We start from the raw sequence: 23783 nt of genomic DNA, 5'->3' as shown, positions 1-23783 counted from the left end.
TGAGGGTGTGTTCAAACTTCATTGATTTATATGTGGCTGGCCAACTTTTCCAACACCACTTGCTGAAGAGACTGTCTTCCTATTGATATTTTGTTAATTTAGGTCCTCATGATTTTATTACTCTAATACATGATTTCCAAGCTCTGTTCTTTAGAGCCTAGGGTAGAGTTTCAGGAGTGGGGGGAGTGATGCAGGGATGGTTTTTACAGTGATAAGAGGACTAATACCAGGACCCCAGGAAGCACCAGAATGAAAGAGTGGGAGAGAGGCAGGGCAGAATCCAGAAAGAGGATTGCACAGCAAGAGAACAAGGCAATGGTTGCCACTGAAGCACTGATTTACTTTCACGTATGGAGGAGCTACTTCCATTTATTTTTCCTAAAACTTTTCAAAGCTCTACCATTTCATTCTGGAAAAGACCATAAGCCATCAGTCTTATCCTCTCTATCGAACGTTGGAAGCAGCCTGAGTACAGTGGAAAGATCACCAAAGCTCTGGCTCCACCCCTTGTTTGTTGGGAAACCTTGGGCAAATGATAACTCTGGAACTTCAGTGTTTTCATTGGTTAAAACATGTGTAACAGGGTCGTTTATAGGAGAAAACTAGAATCATGTATATGAAGAAAGCACTATATGATATTTGCTAACATTTGCCCATGTTTCTAGATGTCAGGCCTTGTTTAAAAAGCTTACCTGTATTATCAAGTTCTGCCTTTAATTCTCTTATCAACCCTAAGATTAGGCACTATTATAATTCCTGATTTACAAATATGAAAACTAAGGTTCAGAGAGGTTAGTTTGCACTCAGTATAGATCGTGTGCACGATCTATGAATACCCTTTTTTCAACTTCGTTAATAAAAAACACAAGAACATTACAGAATGAAGGTAAATGTAAAATGGGCTTAGTAACTCTAGCCGGGATATCAAGAGAGTTAATTAGGCGCTAAACACTGAGAGCTAGTCCTGAGAAGCAGCAGAAAAGCTAGATCTCACGTGGGCCATCAGCTGTCTCGGAAAGGGGGCGGGGACGCTGGCGCCCAAGACACGAGGGCACATCCGCCGAGAGGACCTAGGTAGTAGGAAATCTCAGAAATGTAAGTGGGAAAATTGAAAGCACCGAAACAAACTTTGCCTAGATCACAGTTTGAACCTGTAGATCACAGTTTGAACCTGTAGTGCTCACTGCCTTTTACGAAGACAATGAGGCCTATTGATGAGGCTGTTTCATTTGCTCGCTGAGAAACTCCCAGGGAACCGGGAAAACCAACCTGCGACCCAGCTTACCCGCAAGCCGTCTCCCAAGGCAACTGGGAGGAGGCGTGGCCTGAGGATAGGTCCCGCCCTCTTTCTCCAACTCAAATAACGATTGGCTTGGAGGCGCGGCGGTGGCGCCGGGAGGCGGATCTAGGATACCCAGCTCTGGCTGGGCCGCGCAGCCATTTTGGACTGTGTGGGTTTCCGGGACGTTCTGAGTGCGTCCTAGGTCCCAGGGGTTCTGCAGATCACAGGCCCAGGGCCCGCGTCCGAGTGTCAGGTTGGAGCCGGGAAACGTCCCGGGGGGTAGCGGCGGCGGGGGCAGGATGAGCGCGGAGGCGGCGGACCGGGAGGCGGCCACCTCCAGCCGGCCCTGCACCCCGCCGCAGACCTGCTGGTTCGAGTTCCTGCTGGAGGAGTCGCTGTTGGAGAAACATCTGCGCAAGTCCTGCCCGGGTAAGCGCGGCGCCTGCAGCTCGAGTGGAGCGGGACCCGGCCACCGGCGCTGCCCTCCCGTCTTTCACCATCCCACGCCTTCTCGGCCACGAACCTGCGGCTCGGGAGGCGGGGACCGGAGCCGAGCTCTGGCGAGGCCCCCGGCTAAGTATTAAACACACCAGTGCGAGGGCACTGCTGTGGGAGGCCAAAGAAAGGCGCAAAACAAAGGCGCTTCCGCATCCACCCCCTTTTACTGTTCGGGGTTTTAACACCTGCGAGATGGCCTTGTGAGAGTATTTGGTTTGGGGAGGCTGGCTCGACCCCTCCTCTTGACAGAACCCCGCACAGTTTGGGGAGATGGGGAGAGAAATCAGCTGTTCGGGGGCTAATCCTGACACTAATTAGTTAACTATCTTAGGTTCCTATTTAACTGTTTTATTCCTCAACGAGGAGACTTTACCGACTCTTAATTATATATTTCAAAGTTAGGCTGCAAATCAAAATGAGGAAATCTTTGAAAGCAGAAAAAAACTAGTTGCTAGATGGTTATTGTATAATGATGATCATGATTAATATCCCAGTTAATGAGTGCTCTCAGGGAAGGTGGAAAACCCCAGGCATTTCTGGAAAGAGGTACTGGCATGAAAACGTTAAGTTCCTTGGATGATATTTTGCTGATTAAGTTTGAATCCAGATGTGGCTTGTTCAGTCTAATAGCCTGGCCTTAGTCTCCTGGTGGAGCCTGCTGTGCGAGAAGTTAGTGTACTTCACTTGGGCAGTTTTACCACCTATATTATATTATGTTCTTTTAATTCACTGCTTTTGACTAACGTTTGTTGAGTGTTTCTGCGTGCCAGTCACTGTGCTTAATGCTTCGTATTTGTTATCTCATTTAATCGGTCTTCATAGTAATCCTGTGAGGTAGGTGGCATTATCCTCTATTTTGCATGACAGAAACAGGTGCAGAGGTAACTTGATGCAGGTCCCACTAATTAAGCGTTAAAACAGTGATTCTAAAGATGACATCTCTTTCCTCTAATTGACATTCGTTGTTTGCTGAACTGGAAATCTATAACCATTATGTTCTTCCCTGTAAAGTGCTTTCTTCTGCAGGAATCTGTTATCCTTTCTTCCTTACACCCTTCCTGATCTTTCCCTTTAATCCCCAGGCACACTTCTTATAAATCATAATCCTTAGTTATTCTAACTACACAACTGTTTGGATTTTTTTTTTTAACTTTCTTTTTAATTGAAGTATAGTTGATGTACAGTGTTTCAGGTGTACAGCAAAGTGATTAAGATACATATATATATATTCCTTTTCAGATACTTTTCCATTATAGGTTATTATAAGATATTGAATATAGTTCCCTGTGCTATACAGTAGGTCCTTGTTTATTTTATATGTATCTGTCAATCCCAAATTCCTAATTTATTCCTCCCCCCTTTCCCATTTGGTAACCATAAATTTGTTTTCTTTGTGAGTCAATTTCTGTTTTGTAAATAAGTTCATTTGTATCACTTTTTTAGATTCCACATAAAGTGATGTCGTATGACATTTGTCTTTCTTTGTCTGACTTACTTTTCTTAGTATGATAATCTGTAGGTCCATCCATGTTGCTGCAGTGGCATAATTTCATTCTTTTTTATGGCTGAGTAATATTCCAATGTATATATGTACCACATCTTCTTTATCCATTCATCTGTCAGTGGACACTTAGGTTGTTTCCATGTCTTGGCTATTGTGAATAGTACTGCTATGAACTTAGGGGTGCATGTATTGTTTCAAATTAGAGTTTTCGTCTTTTCCGGATATGTGCCCAGGAGTGGGATTGCTGGGTCATATAGTAACTCTATTTTTAATTTTTTAAGGAACCTCCATACTGTTTTCCATAGTGGCTGCACCAGTTTACATTCCTGTCAATCATGTAGGAGGGTTCCCTTCTTTCCACACCCTCTCCAGCATTTATTATTTGTAGACGTTTTGGTGATGGCCATTCTGACTGGTGTGAGGTGATACCTCATTGTAGTTTTTTTTTTTTTTTTTTTTATAAATTTATTTATTTTTGCTGTGTTCGGTCTTCGTTTCTGTGCGAGGGCTTTCTCTAGTTGCGGTGAGCGGGGGCCACTCTTCATCGTGGTGCGCGGGCCTCTCACTATCGCGGCCTCTCTTGTTGCGAACAGGCTCCAGACGCGCAGGCTCAGTAGTTGTGGCTCACGGGGCCAGTTGCTCCGCAGCATGTGGGATCTTCCCAGACCAGGGCTTGAACCTGAGTACCCTGCATTGGCAGGCAGATTCTCAACCACTGCACCACCAGGGAAGCCCCTCATTGTAGTTTTGATTTGCATTTCTCTAATAGCGATATGTAGCATCTTTTCATGTGCCTGTTGGCCTGTTTGGATTCCTTTGTGGTCAAAAACTAATACAGTGAATCCTTTGGATCTTCATAATTAGAACTTAAGTTCAAGAATTATTTTCTTTTAAATCCTAGATCCTGCACCAGTTCAACTTATAGTCCAGTTTTTGGAACAGGCTTCTAAACCTTCAGTTAATGAACAGAACCAAGTTCAACCTCCACCTGATAACAAGAGAAATCGTATTTTAAAGCTTCTTGCTCTTAAAGTTGCTGCACATTTGAAGTGGGACTTAGATGTATTAGAGAAAAGGTATACAAGATTTAAATGAATTTATTTTTAGTACTGTTAGATATCTTGGTTTATTTCAATATGTGTTCTTATAATATTGGCCCTTAAAATGAAAATTATTTTTCTCTGCATTCTTGGTAAAATATGCAAGTAGTTTTCAAAAGGTGTAAGAAAATATTTGACTATTAGATGAATTTAAATAACCTTTTAAAGTATAAACTTGGTGTTATCAATAATGAGCCATTTTATTATTGTTCTTTTTTTTGATGTGATAAGTAGAGAAAATCCACACCTAAACAGTTTTAAATGTTCAGTTTACTTTTACATATCTGAAGAAAATGAATAAAAATTAATGATGGATGGTACATAATGTTATGGATGATTCCCTATTGAATAAGTTAATTTTACTGGGCATAAATCAATCACTATCTCCCAAACCATTAAGCTGTCTTATTAGAATCAGTGGTTATTTGTTTACAAATAAATAATTTCAAAGGCGTAGTTATAAAATGATTTGTTTTCATCCCCTTCTCACAATTTAAAAAGAAATACCTTATAGAACATTTGGGAAAATTCAGAAAATGGGAAATAATAGAGGAGGGAAGAGTAGTATTTTTAACATTTTTGTGTGATTTTTGTTGTTTTTCTCCCTTTATTTTTAAACAAAGTTGTGAACATACCTTATATACTGTATTGATTTGTTTTATTTCACATAGCAGGATATCATGAGCATTTTCCCATTTTGTTTTTTGGAGTTTATTCCATTGTATAGATAATTTATTAACTGTTCCTCTATTGACAGTTTTCTCTAGTTTTTCACTTTTATAAATGACAGAGCCTTAAATGTCTATGTCCGTAAACTTTATCTGAATTTCGAGTTACGGCCTTAGTATAGATTGTTAAATTGCTTGGTCAAGTGGTATAAACATTTTTAAAGCACATGATGCATATTACCAGATTGCATTCCAAGGGAGTTGTATTAGTTTATACTCACACTAGTAGTATTTAAACATTGTTTTTTCACCATATCTTCTATAGCATTAAAATTAGAATTAAAAAAAAAGTTTTATTCTTTAATCTAGGGGGAAACTTATCCATTAATAGATTTGAGGCATATCAGCAGGTAGCAATGTGTACAAAAAAATATGATGTATGTGTTACACTTGGAAAATTGAGCATTGATTGGCTATTTGATGGTAAGCAATTAAAATTTTTTTAGATGTGAAATTTACACTGTCATTATGTTAGGAGGTAATTTTTTGGAGATAGATTCTGAAATACTTGTGGAAAAAATGATTTAATATTGGGAATTTGCTTCACAATAATATGGGAAGGAGGGAAGTGGGTGGAGTGGAGATGAAACAAGATTGGCCATCAGTTGATAATTGTTGAAGCTGGATGATGGGCACATTGGGCCATATTATATTATTCTGTCTACTTTTGTATATGTTTCAATTGTTTTCATAATGAAAGCTTAAACAGTCTTTTTGAATTTGATAGGTATATTTTCATATAAGTTGTTGAGACAGGTTAATAAAATGGTCCTGTAGATTTACTCCTTTAGCAGTGTAATTATTTTTAGTGAAAATACTGAATTGTGTATTTTGTGCTTACACAGCTTATATATCTTTTGATTCTTCCTTTTTAAGTTTGTCTGTTCCAGTATTGAATATGTTACTAAATGAACTGCTGTGCATCAGTAAAGTCCCTCCTGGAACAAAGCACGTAGACATGGATCTGGCCACTTTACCTCCAACCACTGCCATGGCTATACTTCTCTACAATAGATGGTAAATGTTTTCTTAAACCTGAAATGTGTTGGGCAGCCTCTCTTTAATTGCACTCTGACTTTCAGGAATATGCTTTTAAGTTACCCCTTCTACTCTAGGGATCTCTCAGAGGATCTTGGGAACAGTGAATCTGTTGGTGGAGAAAATTTATGACTGCATAGATGAAAAGAATTCTGATAAAGATGTGGATGACTTACAAAGTTTTTATTATATATCAATTAGAATTTCAGATAGTTTTTAAGTCTTCTAAGGAGTACTTGAAAAAATACTTGAAGTGTTATATATAGTGTGTTAAATTTTGGTTTTTTGGTCTTTTTTACAGGGCAATTAGGACAATTGTTCAAAGTAGTTTTCCTGTCAAACAAGCAAAACCTGGACCTCCTCAGTTAAGTGTGTAAGTTGGCCAATAAGACCCTTACTTGGCACTTTTTTCATCAGAATTTTTTTTAAATTTTGTAAGTTTTTAATAACTCCTGGTACAGAAGGAGTAGAGCAGAAATTGGAGGGCAGAAGGCCTGCACAAAGGTGGGTTTGGAGGAGTTAGAAGGGTGAGAGATTCAGATAGTGCTTTGGATATCTAGAGTAGAGAGCTCTGAAAAAGAAGGGGAGCACTTTGTAAATTGTGCCTTTCATCTTAACATTAGCTGACCTGCTTCCAAGTATTAAGATTGTTTTCATTTAATTAAATTTACTTGAAGGAGATATATTTGTTTTGTATGCTGGAAATTATTTTAATTTAGAGTGCAAAAGTTAATTACCATAGTTTGATCATATCCAGAGTTTTAAACCTAGTTCTTAAGTTCCAGATAGCAACTTACCCAAATTTGGAGGAAGAGAGTATAGTTTCTAACTTGATACAAATGAGCTTTTGCTATCAGTAAGTTTTATTCTTAAACTGAGGGTTTGTTTATCCTTAATGTCTTAATCATTAGTTCATCTGAAGAGTTTAGCAGCATTCCTAGCACATTTTAAATGCCTAAGAAATATCTGATAAGTAAATGAATAAATGGAAGAAATCATTATTTCTAGGCAACATTATTTTCTAATGCTACCTACAAATATCACCTAAAAATACCATTAGTAGAGGGACCCTGGTGGCGCAGCGGTTAAGAATCCGCCTGCCAATGCTGGGGACACGGGTTTGAGCTCTGGTCCAGGAAGATCCCACATGTCGTGGAGCAACTAAGCCCATGTGCCACAACTACTGAGCCTGCGCTCTAGAGCCTGCGAGCCACAACTACTGAAGCCCGTGGGCCTAGGATCCTGTGCTCCACAACAAGAGAAGCCACCTCAATGAAAAGCCCACGCGCAGCAACGAAGACCCAGTGCAGCCAAAAATAAAAATAAATTAAAAAGTATATATATCATTATTAGAAAATCATTTTCTGGGTAATGTTTTGATGCTTAGCATTTGTGTTATATTTTTGTTTGTTTGCATGTCTATATCACCATGCAGATGCTTATCTTTTGTTACTTTTTAAACACCAAAAAACTGTTTGAGGAAATGAGTAAATGAAGAAGTAAAAAAAAAAAAAAAATTGAGAGTTTTTTTGTAATACAAAGCAGATGAGAAAATAATGGTAAAGGAGCATCAGCATTGAGTTTTTGTTTGTTTTTTAAGCATGAAAAGAAATAGCATTAAAAACATTTTTATATAAATTCAACCTCACTTTCAAGAATGATCTTTAAGCTGTGAATTTTCAGTCTTTCAAGTAATGTTTGATACTCTTCGATCATTTCTCTTGTAGTATGAATCAGATGCAACAGGAGAAAGAGCTAACAGAAAATATTTTGAAAGTGGTGAGTACTGGCATCAGTTACGCTCTAACCTTTCTGGGACATATTTAGAGCATGTGTAGGAGCTTCTTCTAATCTTAGGTATATAAGAGTTGGCAAGGTCTAGATGCAGTGGCATTTAGATTTTTACTTGTTAGAACATAGTTTGGTAATATTCTAAATAGTACATTTTAAAAAAAAATTAATTAATTAATTAATTTTGGCTGCGCTGGGTGTTTGTTGCTGTGCCCGGGCTCTCTCTAGTTGCGGTGAGCAGGGGCTTCTCTTCATCGCGGTGCGCGGGTTTCTTATTGTGGTGGCTTCTCTTTGTTGCAGAGCACGGGGTCTAGGCGCACGGGCTTCAGTAGTGGTGGCTTGCGGGCTCTAGGGCGCAGGCTCAGTAGTTGTGACACACGGGCTTAGTTGCTCTGTGGCACGTGGGATCTTCCCAGGCCAGGGCTCGAATCCGTGTCCCCTGCATTGGCAGGCAGATTCTTAACCACTGCGCCACCAGGGAAGTCCCTGTACATGTTTTTAATGTTAATGAGAGTGCTTTACCACCAATTCTGTTGTCACATATTTCACAGTACTTCAGCAGATGTGAGAAATCACTCTTATAGGTGATATGTTTATATTCTTTTATGTTCTCCCCAAATTCTACAATAAACATGCATTATATTTTAAAATTTTATTTATTTATTTATTTATTAAATTTTATTTTTTAAATTAAAAAAATTTTTTTTTAATTTATTTTTATTTTTATTGGCTGCGCCGCACAGCTCTCGGCATCTTAGTTCCCCAACCAGGGATTGAACCCGGGTCCTGAGAGTGAAAGTGCCGAGTCCTAACCACTGGACTGCCAAGGAATTCCCTAAAACTACTTACGTAGTCAGAAAAATACAGTTATTTTTTAATTGCTCTAGTCAGTATAAAAGTAGAAACACGGTAGTTCCCGTAATTTAAAAATGATCTCTGTAATTCTTTATTTAACACCTACAGTGTGCCAGAGATAACAACTAAAGTGCAGGGGCTGGGAGAGGAGAAGGAAGATAAGAGACAGTCTGTATCTGTATACAACAGATAATGTATTTTTAATGTAGAAGCAAAAAACCTGCATCAGTTTATTATTATTATCTAATGCCTACTAAAAATGGCTGGCACATTGAAGCATACAAAACATTTCTTGAATAAATCAGTGGAACTGTGCAAATCTTTAAAACATTTTTCATTATTAACTGTTTTATAGAAGAAAGACATCAATCTTTTCCAATATGTGTTTTCTAATTTCACAATAGGAACCTACTGTTTCATTTAAAAAAAAAAAAATTATTTATTTATTTATTTGGCTGCACTGGGTCTTAGTTGTGGCACTTGGGATCTTCGTTGCCATGTGCAGGATCTTTTTTTTTTTTTTTAAATTAAAAAAAATATTTATTTATTTATTTATTTATTTAATTTTGGCTGCATTGGGTCTTTGTTGCTGCGCGCGGGCTTCCTCTAATTGCGGCGAGCGGGGGCTACTCTTCATTGTGGTGCGCGGGCTTCTCGTTGCGGTGGCTTCTATTGTGGCAGAGCACGGGCTCTAGGCCTGCGGGCTTCAGTAGTTGTGGCACGTGGGCTCAGTAGTTGTAGCTCGCAGGCTCCAGAGCGCAGGCTCAGTAGTTGTGGCGCACGGGCTTAGTTGCTCCGCGGCATGTGGGATCTTCCTGGACCAGGGCTTGAACCCATGTGCCCTGCATTGGCAGGCGGATTCTTAACCACTGTGCCACCAGGGAAGCCCCCCCGTGTGCAAGATCTTTTAGTTGTGGCATGCAGGATCTTTAGTTGCAGCATGCGAACTCTTAGTTGCGGCACATGGGCTGTAGTTCCCTGACCAGGGATCGAACCCGGGCCCCCTGCATTGGGAGCGTGGAGTCTTAGCCACTGGACCACCAGGGAAGTCCCTCTTTTTTTTTTTTTTAAGATAATTTTAACAAATATAATTGCACTCCTGCTATGTTAGAAACATTTAAAAAATAGATTAATACACTAAGCTACTAAGTATCCTGTAAATATTTTTTGGTTAATATAGTCCAGTGCTGCCATTTTTGTATTTTAATAATTTGTTTATTGATCTTTTGTAGCTAAAAGAACAAGCTTCTGATTCTATCTTGGTACTAGAGGCAGCCCTTAAGTTAAACAAGGATCTTTATGTCCACACGATGAGAACTCTAGATTTATTGGCCATGGAGCCAGGCGTGGTAAATGGAGAGACTGAGAGTTCCACTGTTGGATTGAAAATCAAAACCGAGGAGATGCAGTGCCAGGTATTTATTTCAGTATTTAATCAATGCATGGCAAATTTTTGGAAAATCTTATTTTTAATTAGAATTTATTTCTGCCCTTGTCCCTTTGATTTTGACTTCAGATGCTGTTAAGACTTTGCATTGTATTTAATTTGTGAATTTTATAAGACCTCACTTGAAATTTTTCTAAAAGAAATGGAAGGAAAATTTCATTTGATCTTTTGTCTCTGAACTGGTTTCCCAGTTGTATTTAGGAGACTGACAATGCAGTGAGTATGTAACTAATTTACAGTTCATTCAATATTATTAGAAATCTAATCATACCAAAAAAACAAAACTAATATTGTGCTAAACTTTGAAAAATGTGGGATACTAGAGAAACACCTAGTTTTTCCAAGATCTTAAGGTTGCCTGCTTTCTGTAACTCTGTGCTGTAGTTCCTTTGTTGCTTTCAGCTGTTGTTTGTTGTTAGATATTTTTTGTATTGATGTCTTCTTTTTCCCTGCTGGATTGTAAACTCTTTGAGGTCTCTTTTTTTTAATATATTTGCCTCTTTCTCACTTTCTAGCACAGAGTCTTGAATATAATAAAAATTTTAAAATATTTGATGATTGCCTAGAGAGGGCCACTAGCCTTTTACTTTCTGTGTTCTTTTTACATTCTATGTTCATTGTGTGAGTTGGCATGACTTCTTTAATCACTATTTCCCAATCTTGAAAGAGCAGAAGTAGCTCTGACTTTAAAGGGTTTGGAGGTACCTTTTCAGATTAGCTGGTTCTGGAGTTGAAAATAATCCCTTTTCAAGACTTGTTAAGATGGAGTCTTGTACAGTAGGAGTAGGAGTCAAGAGGCAGTGACAGTTGGTAACCACTTTAAATGGTCAATGAAACTTCCATGTAGGAGGTTTCTGGTACTGTCATATCTTACACTCACTGAGTCTGTTTAAAGTCTTGGTAACATGTCTGATTTTCACAATGTAGTGGATGATATGACCTGAAAAAACAGAACTCTTACATAAATGTGCAAGGTAAACCCTATGAAATATTCTTTTAATTACATAGCTGAGCCATAATTTCTGTTTTTTGAAGAGCAAATTAGTACTAATACTCATTTCCTGACATGTTAATGTTTAAAGTGCATTTGCGGTCTTTATGTTACTAAAATTTACCTGACTCAAAAGAAAAATCTTAAATTTTTCCTTAGTTAAACCATAAGTATTACTGTCCTTCAGGGCAGCTTCATTATCAGATTTGTTTTTTTGTTTGTTTTAACCTATTGACCACCTCTTAACTATAGAATTTAAACTCGTTTTAATGGCTAGTCAGTATAATTATACTTGAAAGTATCTTTTTGGTATCTTGTACTCTGCCTGGAAAGGGGAATTATATGTAACTGTAATATGTATGCATATGTATGTGTGTTTATGTGTGTTTAAAACTTTCTCTATTATGTATACACACACATACTATTTTTAAAAATTGCTTTAACACTCTTTTACCCTAGATGGAAGGAAGCGCTCTAGAATGAAAATCAGCCCAACATTAAATGTGGATTAAATAGTGCAAAGCAGTATTCTGGAGGCTGAGAAGAATTAATCTTGATTTGTTGAACAGGGCAGAACAGTATCTGTAATGCATATCAGTAAAGAGTAGTTCAGTCATGAGTACCAGAGACTATTACAGCTTAGGAGTTCAGAGGGGGAATGAGTATCTGTTGGCTAAGGTTGGTTTGGTGTAAATGGAAATACGGGGTGTGGAATGAAGTTCATTTGTAGATCTGATGTGAATGGGGAATTGAGAAAACTGGTGTGATTGAAATAGAGGAGAATAGAGAGGTTTGGAGAGAGAAATTAGTCCAGATTCTGAGATCCTTGAAGATCAGGCCTTGGGGTTTGAACTTTCTCTTACCTGGGGGAGTAATTTGAAGGCTTTTTAAGAAAGTCATATTGAGAAGACAGATCAGTCAGCCTTGTGTAGAGTAAATTTGAGATAGAGTATTAGGAACCTAGAGATCTGGCTTCAAGTCTGGGCTCTGCCAGTATTTGGTCATATGCTTTTAAGCAGAGATGTCACTTTCTGGGCCTTAGTGTTCTTGTTCATAAAATGGCCAAGTTGAGCTCAGTCTTTGAGTTCTGCATTCATTAAATTTAGGTATCAGTTTATGAATGTTCTTGGAAAAATATACAGGTTCTATTAGAAAAAGACAACTGGAAATGCATTATCATTTTATAGTCATTAATTCAAATTTCTCAATATTTTATTCTGGCCAGTTCTGTGATAGTAGACATTTGCCCCTTCTATCCCTTTTGGAGAGACACCCCGGTGGCTGTCCCCATATTCTATGTTAGAAGAACCCCCTACCTTCTGAGACTTGATGGGAAGCAGAGCCTGTTTCCTATAATAAAACTGAAAACTCCAGACACTAGCATTCTCTACCCCTTATCCTGTTCCAGGGCAAGTATGTCACATAGGTGTGACACACAGATACATTTAGTTTAGACTGAGTTAGGAGCTAGCTATTAAGTCAGTGAAGTGGGGAGGGTAGATAATCCAGTTGTCCTTTTGTGATGGTGAGCCAACAGCAACAGTGACAGTAACATCTAGTTTCCAGGGGCAGCCCTGGCAGAAGTGGAGCTGCTGCTTTCAGTGTCTAGTGCTGGTGGCTGCAGGTGGCATGATGTGTGGAGTCTGGTGTTGAGATGGCTGCAGCGGTGTTTCACTGCATCAGTTCTGGCTCTTGTTCTGGCTGCTTGCTTCCCTTCCCCTGTTTGTTTTCCAAGCCTGATTCTTTGGCTTTCCCTATAACTCTGTAGGCCACCTGACATCCTGAGGGTAAATCTCTTTTCTGCTTAAGTCAGTCAGAGTTGACTCCTGTTGCTCGTGACTAAGAACATGGATTGTTTCACTGCTCATTGAAATGGTTTTTTCTTTTTTGCTGTATATGTTCCTGTGTTTTGCTGAGATGAAGACGCCTTTGAGTTTTGTCAGCTCTTAAGTTCATGGAAAATTACTGAGCAAACTGGTGTTCATTACCGTTTTAGGTGTGTTATGATTTGGGTGCAGCATACTTCCAGCAAGGCTCTACAAATCCAGCTGCCTATGAAAATGCCAGAGAAAAATTCTTTAGAACCAAAGAACTAATTGCAGAGGTAAATACAATCATAACAGGCATATGATTTTCAGTCCTTGAAAACATCTATATGTTTTTTGGCTTTAATTTTTCTGATGATTAAAAAAAACCCAGTAAATGTTCATTGTTGTAAATTTGGTAGTTCAAAACAGTAGTGAAAACATCAAAAAAAAATCTGTAATACCCCTTTCGTAGTTTTAGCTTATTTTTTTTCCAGTTTTTATTCTTTATGTTTTTATACAGTTAAGCTCATGCTGTAATATGCTATTTTGTATCTTGCTTAAATATTTGAATAGATATTTTAAATGTATTCTATTCTGTTACATAGTTGTGCTGTGACTTTATTTTCCTAATGTTTGGGCATTTACATTGTTTATTTTTTTTATTTATTATAAAGTTGCAAAATTTATATCTCCAAGCATAAACTTTTGTTTGGACTTTAGATACTTTCAGGTTAAATTCCTGCAAGTAGAATTACCATGTCAATGGTCATTAATTTTTTAAAGGATGTAATAATATGTAAAGCCAAATTGCTTGTTAGGTACATTTCTCCGAAGGCACTCCGATCAGCAGTGAATTTTTTTTTAATTGCTAATTTGATGTGTGATCTAGAATATCTTTTAAAAATTTGCATTTCCTTGGTTCCTAGTAGGGTAAACATTTTCATGTGTTTGTTGTTTGCATTTTTCTTTTTGTGATTCAGAAAACTGAATTTTAAAGTATATAACTAGGTTTTTGTATGCCTGGTGCCCAGGAAAATTCCCACTTCAATCTTTCCTTTCTTCACCAGAGACATTGATTAAATGTACTAGAGATTTACTTTATTGGGAATCCCCATTTTACTTTGCCTGGGGCACTCATCAGATTTCTAATTTTATGGCATTTCAGGTATAGTAGTTTAAAACTTTAATTTTTTAAAAAAGTGTGTCTTTTAAAAGTTTTTTTCTGTTTTGGTGGAAGCATTTCTGTTTATTCCAGTTGAGTGAAGATTGAGTTTTCTTTGCTGTCCCCCTTTAAATCTCTGCAAGTATATGTATTTTAAAATATTTTAAGCTTGTTTTTAACAGTGTTCACTCTTTGTTAGTGTCTTAATTTTCATACCTACATAGAGTAATAATAATGTCTACCTTTGTGTTGGCCTGAAAACTCTAAACCAGGAGTCAGCAAACTTTTTTGTAAAGGGCTAAATAATAGATATTTTAGGCTTTGTGGGCCATATACAGTTTCTGTGGTATAGTCTAATTTGTTGTTATGGTTTTTTTCCCCCCCCTTTACAACCCTAAGAATTGTTCTTAGGTCAAGAAATCTATAAAAACAAGCCACGGGCTGGATTTGGCCTGTGAGCAATATTTTGCTGACCCCTGCTCTAAACCTTTTAACTTTTTATGGTTCCTCCAGCCCTGAATTTTCCATTAGCATTTTCTTGTACTGTTAAAATGCACTAAATGGGTGCTAGACTATTGTTTCTATTACATTGATGGATAATGATATATACCTCTTACTTTACAGATAGGTTCATTATCTCTTCATTGTACCATAGATGAGAAGCGGTTAGCTGGCTATTGTCAAGCGTGTGATGTTCTTGTACCTTCTTCTGATAGTACATCTCAACAATTGACTCCATATAGTCAAGTCCATATTTGTTTGAGATCTGGCAACTATCAGGTAAGATGTGTGATGGGGATACAATAGTGTAATGGTAAAGCACTGGAAGCCAGACAGCTGAGTTCAGATCCTGACACCACCATTTACAGTTGTGCCATTTAGGGCAAGCCAGACTGTCAGATTGACCTGCAAAATAGTTCTAATAATTAAGCTTCTTATGAGAATCAAATGAGAAGTTATAGTTTATAAACTCTAAGGCAAAGCACTGGACAGATGTTGACTCATTATTGATATTATCCTTTCTTGAAAGTGTAGCATTTGCCCATTTTAAGTACATTCTATAAGAAACTCTGTAGGCAGAACTTTTAAGTTTTAAAATTACAGGTAGAGAACTTTTAGTTTTATGGAGCCTAAAGTCTTGTGTCTGATCTGAAAGTATGACCTCGTAACCCTGCCTTATTAGCCACTGCGAACGTTAAGACTGAAGGAGAGCGTGAGCAGAGCGGTTTTGGTAGGTTTGGATGGTCTATTGCATAGCCCATTTTGCCAGGGGGTCTGGTCATCATCTCAGTTTTAATCATGAAAAGGGCTTAAATTAGTCTGTTGAGATTTTTATTGCACCCTCTGTGTATATATCTTTAGTTTTGTAATGAAAATCACTGGGAATTAGAATTTGTACTTTTAAAACCTTTTTTGGAAAGCCTTCATTCTAGGAAGTGAACAGTGCCTTCATGTTATTTAATTCAAAACAGAAATTATGAAATGACAAAGCTATAGCATACCTTTAGTTTTGTGTCTCCAAACGGACTTTTAGCCTAGGTTTTTAGTTCAGTCTTCTCAACTAGAGTTTATTTTTTTTCAGAGAAAATAGAAGAGAGGGGATAAGTACTTCCTCTCCCTCCCTCTGGCCTCTTTTTTGCAAATTCTGCTTTGCCCTAGGGAAGAAAATGAAACTTTCTTGAAGATAGATTTCAGATACAGATGAAGTTATTACACACTAGAGATCTTTCAGTTACGTATTCCTAGTACAGGCTTATGGAGGGTGGGGATCAATTACGATAAGATATAGAATCTTTAAGAAGGTCCCTGGAATGGTAAGACCTGTGCAAACAAGACCTTGGAAATAGTAGTCATAAATAGGCACTTATTACTGTGAATACAATCAAGTGCCAAAATGTGTCACTCAGAAAGTAGTGTAATGGGTAGCTAGGAAGGGGGAAAGAGCAATTTTGTTGCAACTCTGAAATTTATCACTTCAGTTATGTATGCAGGAGTATCTTAGAAATCATGTTTACCTTTTTTTGTTTTTTTGTTTTTTGGTAATAAGATTCTGTTTGTATTAACTGTATATTTTTGTTTTGTGCTGATGAAGTAGTTATTGAACAGTTGTAACAAATATGTCTTCTCATATTTAGGAAGTGGCTTACTTGCCCCTGTGTAGCTTATGTTTTGCTATGGAGGTGAAACAGTGGTTGCTTTATAGTTTTGAAACCATTTTTGTCAGTGCTTTTGTGGTAGAGCTGATTAGCTTTAGCTGTTTCCAGAAATCCCCACACTATCACCCCTTCTTTCTCTCTTCCATTGATAAAGAGATAAAGAGTTGATAAAGAACAGAAAAAGACTCTAATAATGTGGGTGTTTCTGTAATTCACTAACTAATATATTTTAAACCATTTAAATTGATTAGAATAGTTTCTTAACGTGTTATATTTAGATGAATTATTTTTAATTAATTATTTTAGTGTTTTAAAAAGTTTGTTGTATGAACCCCTCCCCCCTTTTTTTTTTGGCTGCACTGCACGGCCTGTGGGATTTTAGTCTCCCTGCAGTGGAAGTGCAGAATCTTAACCGCTGGACCGCCGGGGAAGTCCCTGAACCCCTATTTAAAGTGGATGAGAAGAATTTAAAAACTTTCTCTCTAATAACATAGCTGAATTACTTCTTATTCATTGATTCTTCTCTCACCTCTCCCTTTTGATCTTCAGTTTTCAAAAAGGGTGAGGGGGTGCTATTTGTATCTAATGTAATTTTAAAATTTTAGAAAGAGAAGATTTTCCTAGCAAGATTTTTTTTTTTTCCTAGCAAGATGTTTTAATGATTTTCTTCACTGTGTAATTTCTATTATAGAAAGACTTTTTAAATTTTATTAAAAAAATTTTTTTTGGAAAGATTCTTTCATGATCTTTGAAATGGATGCAATTTTGTGTCTGTGTTCTAGGAGGTAACAAAGATTTTCGCTGAAGACAATTTAACCTTCAGTTTACCTGTGCAGTTCCGGCAGTCAGTCCTAAGAGAGCTCTTTCAGAAAGCTCAGCAGGGGTAAGGAAGTGAATTACTTTTTGATTTTTGAATAAAAGGGTAAGTGTGCATTTCAGATTTATCAAAAACATCCCTCCAAACTACCTGTATGTCTGACACAATACTTTCACTTTTTTTTAGTATATGGGAAGTTAACGTGGCCAGAGGAGCCACTTTAATGTTCATCTAATCCATTTTAAAAGTGCTTGGGGAAAAAAAATTTACATAGCAGAATTTGATTCTGTTACCTAATCTGTATAGCTAAATTGTCCCTTGATAAATTCAAGAACTTCCCATGACTTAGGTATTTACTAACGTGCCTGAATATCGTAAGATCTTACCTCTCAAGAATAAATGGCTCATTCTTGTGATTTTAGTTTTGCAATATATTCCTTTTTATTAAAAAAAATTAGTGTATCTGCTTTTGTATTCTACAGAAATGAAGCTCTAGATGAAATCTGTTTTAAAGTCTGTGCCTGTAACACAGTCCGTGATATATTGGAAGGTAGAGCGATTGGTGTTCAATTTAACCAGCTATTTCTTAGACCTAATAAAGAGAAAATAGACTTTCTTCTTGAGGTAAGATGTCTTTTCCCCTTTTGATTTATAATTTTGCTTTAAGTTTACCAGTGATCTCTTAGCTACCAAATCCAGTGCCCTCTTTTCTGTCTTCATCTGACTTGCCTCTCTGGCTGATAGACGTTACTACTGATAGACCATGATCTCCAACCCTGTCTTCTGCTGGAGCTCTTTTCTGGTTCTCCTCCATCACTGGATTTTCCTTAGTCCTCCACTGACTTCTCTTTTGCTCTCCCTTTAATGTTTTTATTTACAAAAGTTTTGTCCTTGGCTCACTTAACTTCTCATATCACTTTTTATTCTCATCCAAAACTTCAGTCACCTGCTCACTAAAAACCCTTGGATCATACTTCTTGCCTCTCATGTGAGCTCCAGAATCTGTGTTTCTACTGGATCTTTCTCTTTCTTTAATAGTCTTAATGTAATAGACCTTGAGAGGAGTACATAGAGTACAATTAATACCATTTAGTTCTAAACATACAACACTACCAGTGCTCTAGAAGTCCTTCTTATGCTCCTTACCAAACCCTCTCTGCCTCTCCTTGAGGAAACCACTGTCCTGCGTTTTGTGATAATCATTTCCTTGCTTTTCATTACAGTTGTATCACCTTTGTATGTACCCTTAAAGAATATTCTTTAATTTGCCTGTTTCGAACTTTCCATAAATGAAATCATTCAAAATAAATTCTTTGCCTCTCAGTGAACATACATGAGATGTTTTTTCAAGTTGTATGCAGATACAGTTTTTTTTTCCATTGCTGTAAGGTGTTACAACATTATATGACCATGTCACAATTTATTTATTTATTCTTAAGATGATGGACATTTGTGTTATTTACAATTTGTGCCTATTGTGCTTCTTGGAACATACTGTACATAAATCCTGGTGCACCCACATACGATTTATCTGTTACATTCCTGGAGAAGGTTTATCTGCAATATTACTATATAATTTCCAAATGTTTTTGCCACTAGCATGCATGAGAGTTCTCGTTGGTCAGGATATTTGTCAGCACTTGGTATTGTCAGATTTCCTGTCAGGGTCATGGTATAATGGTATCTTATTGAGGTTTTAATGTCCATTTCCTTTATTACTGAGGAATTTAGCAGCTTTTCATTTATTTTTTGCACATACAGATTTTGTCTTTTGAGGTACCCATTCCAAGTGGTATGCCTCATTTTTCTGTTGAATTGTCTTTTTTTTTTTTTTTTGCAGGAGTTTTTTATATATTCTGTCCTTTACTAGTTTTAAATATTGCAGGTATCTTTTCTGCGTTTCACTTCTCTTTTAACTTTTTATTATTTTAAAAGTTCTTAATTTTAATATAATAAAATTTATCAATCTTTTCCATAAAGGAAAAGATTAGTGGATTTCTGTGTCTTGTTCAAGAAAGCTTTTCATATCCTGTAGTCGTGAAAATTGTCGTATATTTTACCTTCTAAAAGCTCTAGAGCTTAGCCTTCTTTTCACATTTAGGTCTTTAATCCACCTATGATTGATTTTTGTGTATTAACATGAAGTATGGGGTCTGATGTCATTTTTTTCCTCACTTGTTCCAGTACCATTTATTGAAAGTTCCATCTTTTTTCTACCAATCTCCAGTACTACCTCTCTTGAATGCCAAGTATCCATACGTGTGTGGGCCTGTCTCTGGGCTGTGTTCTGTACCACTTTTCTGTTTGTTTACCCATACATCAGTATCCCTGTCTTGATATCATCTGAAGTACAAACCTTGGTTTTCAAAGTTGTATCGGTTATGCTCGTCTTTTTGCGTTTTCTTGTCGACAGTAGACTCAGATTGTCAAGTTCCGCAAATAAGCCAGTTGGATTTTTGTTTGGAACTACATTACCTTTAAAAGCCGATTTGTGAAAAGTTAGTGTCTTTACAATACTGAGTATTCTAATCTGTGAACTGGTGTAGGTTTTGATTTATTTAGGCATTCTTTAATGCCCTTTAAAGCTTTATAATTTTTCCATAGAAGTCTTTTTATTTTTTTTATGAACTTGAAAATAGTTTATGCATTGGTATAGAGGTATAGTTGAACTCTGTATAATGATTTTGTTTCCAGCTACTTTGCTAAACTCTTAAAAATTCTGTTTATCTGTAGGTTCATTTGTTTTTCTAAATAGTCTTTATCTGTAAATAATGCATTTTGGTTTTTTCATTTTCTAGCCTTTTCATTTTTATTTCTATGTACTTGTTCTTACTGTGCTGACAATGATCTCCAGAACAATGTTTGGTAGAAAGGGCTCTGATGGGCTTCCTGGTTTCATTCTTAGTCTCAAAAGCTTGCACTCTTTCACTGTTTAGAATGATGTTTATCATAGGTTTTTCTTACAGTTACTCCTTATCTGATTAAGGAAGTTTCTGTTTATCCTTAATTCACTGAAGGCTCTTTTTTTAAAAAAAATCATGAATTATTTTTAGATTTTATTAAATGCTTTTTCTATGTCTATTATGATAAGCACGTAATTTTTCTCTTCTAATTGGTTAATGTAGTGAAGTATATTATATTGAAGTACCTTGTCTGGATAAACCCAACTAGGTTGTGATCTTTTTTTTAAACTGAGATATAATTGACATGTAACATTGTATTAGTTTTAGGTCATGTTATGATTGTTTTTAATACATATTGCTGGATTTGGCTTGCTAATACTTTAAGATTTTTTTACATTCGTGTGTGAGATTGATGCATCTGTTTTTTTTCTTTCTTGTCCTGTCTTTGATTTTGTTACTAAGGTCATGTGTGCCTCATAAATAAATTGAGGTATGGATCATTTCTTTTTGCCTGGAAAAGAAAATGGACTCATTGCTTTTTTCAGTGTTTGGTAAAATTTACCAATGATGTATTTGGGCCTGGAGATTTTTTTTGTGGGAAGATCTTTGGCATTGATTCAATCTCAGTGATTTCATCTGCTGTTCTTTTTTCTTGATTAGTTTTGAGAAGTTCTTTTCTAAGAATTTGTCCACTTGATCTAAATTTTTAAGTTGATTAATATTAATGTTTTTAGTTATCTTTTCAGTTATATAGCATCTGTAGAGATGTCACCTATTTCATATTTTTCATTTTTAAAAAGTTGAGGTGAATTCACATAACATCTCTGTTATGTTGCTTATCAGGAGTTACCACATATTCCCAAACACATGACGACACATGTACAATGCATCTCTATATTTGAATAAACAATCTCATGAAAGGACACTAAAGTATTATTTATCATAAGATCTTACATATGGTAGCAAACTTAATTATGTATACAGTGGGGCAAAATTATTAGAATGTAAATATATTGTACATACTCCAAGATGCTCAGATGTGTTATATACTGATAGCATGACCTATTCATCTGAGCAAAGTACTTTTAAGATACTGTTTCTGAGCATGGTAATTAAAAATACTATTATTCCTTTTTTTCCTTTAATAGCTTCATTGGGATGTAATTCGCATACCATACAATTCACCCATTTAAAATGTACAGTTCAGTGATTTTTAGTATGTTCATAGAGTTGTGCAGCCATCACCTCAGCCAGTTTGACAACATTTCATTCCTCTCTGCCCATCTGCAACAAAACTCCTTATCCATTAGCAGTCATTTCCCATTTTCCCTCAATCCCTTCAACCCTAGGCAACTATTAATCTACTTTTTGTCTCTGTAGATTTGCCTGTTCGGGACATGTCATATAAATAACTTCTTTCATTTAATGTTGAAAACTTGAAAAATTTGATCCATGTTGGAGTGGGTATCAATACTTCATTCTTTTTTATAGCTGAATAGTATCCCATTGACTGGATATGCTCTTCAGTGTCTAGTTTGAGTGTTCATTCATCAGTTGATGGGCTTTAGGGTTGTTTCCACTTTTTAGCTCTTACGAATAATGCTGCTATAAACATTATATAATTTAATTTTTGTGTCAACATATTAGAGAATATTTGACAATTTCTTAAGGTTAGGGAGCTTTTACACTAATAATATATATTTTTTGACTTCTTGTAAATAATATGTGGGAAGGAAGCCTAATCTAATAAACTCAATAATATTATAAGGATATTATTTTTAGATAACTAATATTTTCATAGCTGGTTTCTGTTACTCTTTATTTTCATTGTTTAGTTTTTAAACCTTGGTTATCTTCTTAACCATTGGTTCTATATACTTTAACTATTATCGAACATTCTTTTCAACTATCTGAGATGACCCTTTTCTCACTTTTCTGACAGGAACTTCTGATTCTTAAATTTATCACTCCATTTAATTTGGCAACGTACTTTGTAAATTTCGGCAGGACTTGTTCGTATGCTAAATAGATTATTCTTTACTGCATATTCTTTGGTCTCATCTCTTAAATTTCTTAACCAAATCTGTGACTGATAATGTTTGAAAGGAAAATTCAGTTGTTTTTAAATCTAAACTTTTCAGACTGTAGTATAATTATTTTAAAGTACCCATATTCAAATAAAAATTACTCAAATTCCTAGGTATGTTCAAGATCAATAAATTTAGAAAAAGCTTCAGATTCTTTGAAAGGAAACATGGCAGCTTTTCTAAAGTAAGTGCCTTTCTTTTCTTTTTCTTAATTTTGAACTTAGTTCTGTGAGAAAAATATATTTTATTCCTTATTGTTTTGGATTTGCCCTGCCTATCTTATAACCAGGCAATAATTGGTATTTAAGAACAGTTATGGTTTAGATTCATGTAGTCGCATAAAACTTAGGATTCTGTCGGTTACTCCTTTTGTATATTGTAGCATTGAAATCACAAATTTTAAATAAGGACCAAAAAGAAATTTTAAAAGCTGTTTCAAATTATTGTTGTGCAGTTATTGAATGGTGGCTTTTTAAACAGTTTATTAATAAAAATTGGTTAATATGATTGTTTTCCCCAAACTAAAATTATACACTTTTTTGTTTTATAATATTTCTTACTGATCTAGGAATGTGTGTCTGGGGTTGGAAGACCTGCAGTATGTTTTCATGATTTCTTCACATGAGCTTTTCATTACATTGTTGAAAGATGAAGAACGAAAGCTACTTGTTGATCAGATGAGGAAGAGATCCCCTAGAGTAAATCTGTGCATTAAACCAGTAACTTCATTTTATGATATCCCAGGTTAGCTCTGCTAGCTAAAATGTTGGCACATTCTGCCCCTCAGTGTATTTGAGGATATCCTCTTAATTTGTTTCAGATTACACGAATGCTGGTAATTAATAGACATTTACCTGTCTTTTGTAGTCATATTTCTGTCTAAGCAGTTAAGTCTTGGGACTCTGCTGAGTCTCTGGTTCATGGAGATATAGGCCTAGCTACATAAAAGATTTTAGCTGGGGAAGTAGACCCACGTAACTCTGCTGCTGTGTTCTTGAAGGTAAAAGAGGATGGGAGGGGAGTGGTTGAGAACAATAAAAGGTACAGGCTTGCATGCATTTCAGCCTATATATCACCGTGATCCTGTCTTCTGGCTAAACATTCAGCTTTGGTAACATTGCCATTTTTGCCTTATTTATTTGATGATTTTCTTGCATTTTTTTCTCTTATTTTATAAATATAAGTAGAAAATATAGTGCTGCTCATTAATAAGGAATACAAGCTTCAACACTTAATATGGGGGAGACAGAGAATTCAGTTGGCTGAACGAACTTTTAGCTGCTTTGACCCTCATTAGATTTAAACTGCTTTGACAGTCCAGGTGTAAAGGGAAAGAATAATATTAACACAGATAAAATGCTGGAAATGCATTATTGAAGACTATATCTGAAAGCCGAGTTGTAGTGAGGGATTTTAATGATCAATTCTTCATTTTCTGGGGAAGGCAGTGCCTCCACCCCCTCATTCTCCCCTTCAGAAAACACATTCTTAATGTTTATTGCTCAAAACATTTTATATGTGCTTTTAACACAGTATGTTCCAAAGTAGGAGACTGTCTATATAAGTTAAATTTTTCCATATATCCCACATAATTCTTTCCATGTACCAGTTACTGA

General features: G+C 36.3%; 1 protein-coding gene across 1 annotated transcript in view; it reads left to right on the top strand.

Moving 5' to 3' along the window:
• Positions 1 to 1430: 1430 nt before the first annotated feature.
• Positions 1431 to 23783, top strand: part of INTS8 (integrator complex subunit 8) — a 46791-nt gene continuing 24438 nt past the window's right edge. The window contains exons 1-12 of the mRNA XM_059901738.1: positions 1431 to 1711; positions 4186 to 4360; positions 5989 to 6129; positions 6452 to 6523; positions 7878 to 7929; positions 10029 to 10211; positions 13231 to 13338; positions 14829 to 14984; positions 17143 to 17243; positions 17660 to 17801; positions 22281 to 22351; positions 22736 to 22911. Of these exons, the coding sequence (XP_059757721.1) occupies positions 1582 to 1711; positions 4186 to 4360; positions 5989 to 6129; positions 6452 to 6523; positions 7878 to 7929; positions 10029 to 10211; positions 13231 to 13338; positions 14829 to 14984; positions 17143 to 17243; positions 17660 to 17801; positions 22281 to 22351; positions 22736 to 22911 (1507 nt within the window). The 5' untranslated portion in view covers positions 1431 to 1581. The remainder of the gene's footprint in view (positions 1712 to 4185; positions 4361 to 5988; positions 6130 to 6451; positions 6524 to 7877; positions 7930 to 10028; positions 10212 to 13230; positions 13339 to 14828; positions 14985 to 17142; positions 17244 to 17659; positions 17802 to 22280; positions 22352 to 22735; positions 22912 to 23783) is intronic.

This window comes from Balaenoptera ricei, chromosome 17, assembly GCF_028023285.1.
Source record: "Balaenoptera ricei isolate mBalRic1 chromosome 17, mBalRic1.hap2, whole genome shotgun sequence".
Classification (NCBI taxonomy): domain Eukaryota; kingdom Metazoa; phylum Chordata; class Mammalia; order Artiodactyla; family Balaenopteridae; genus Balaenoptera; species Balaenoptera ricei.
The sequence above is the reverse complement of the archived record's forward strand: the minus strand, read 5'-3'. Positions and strand labels throughout refer to the sequence as shown.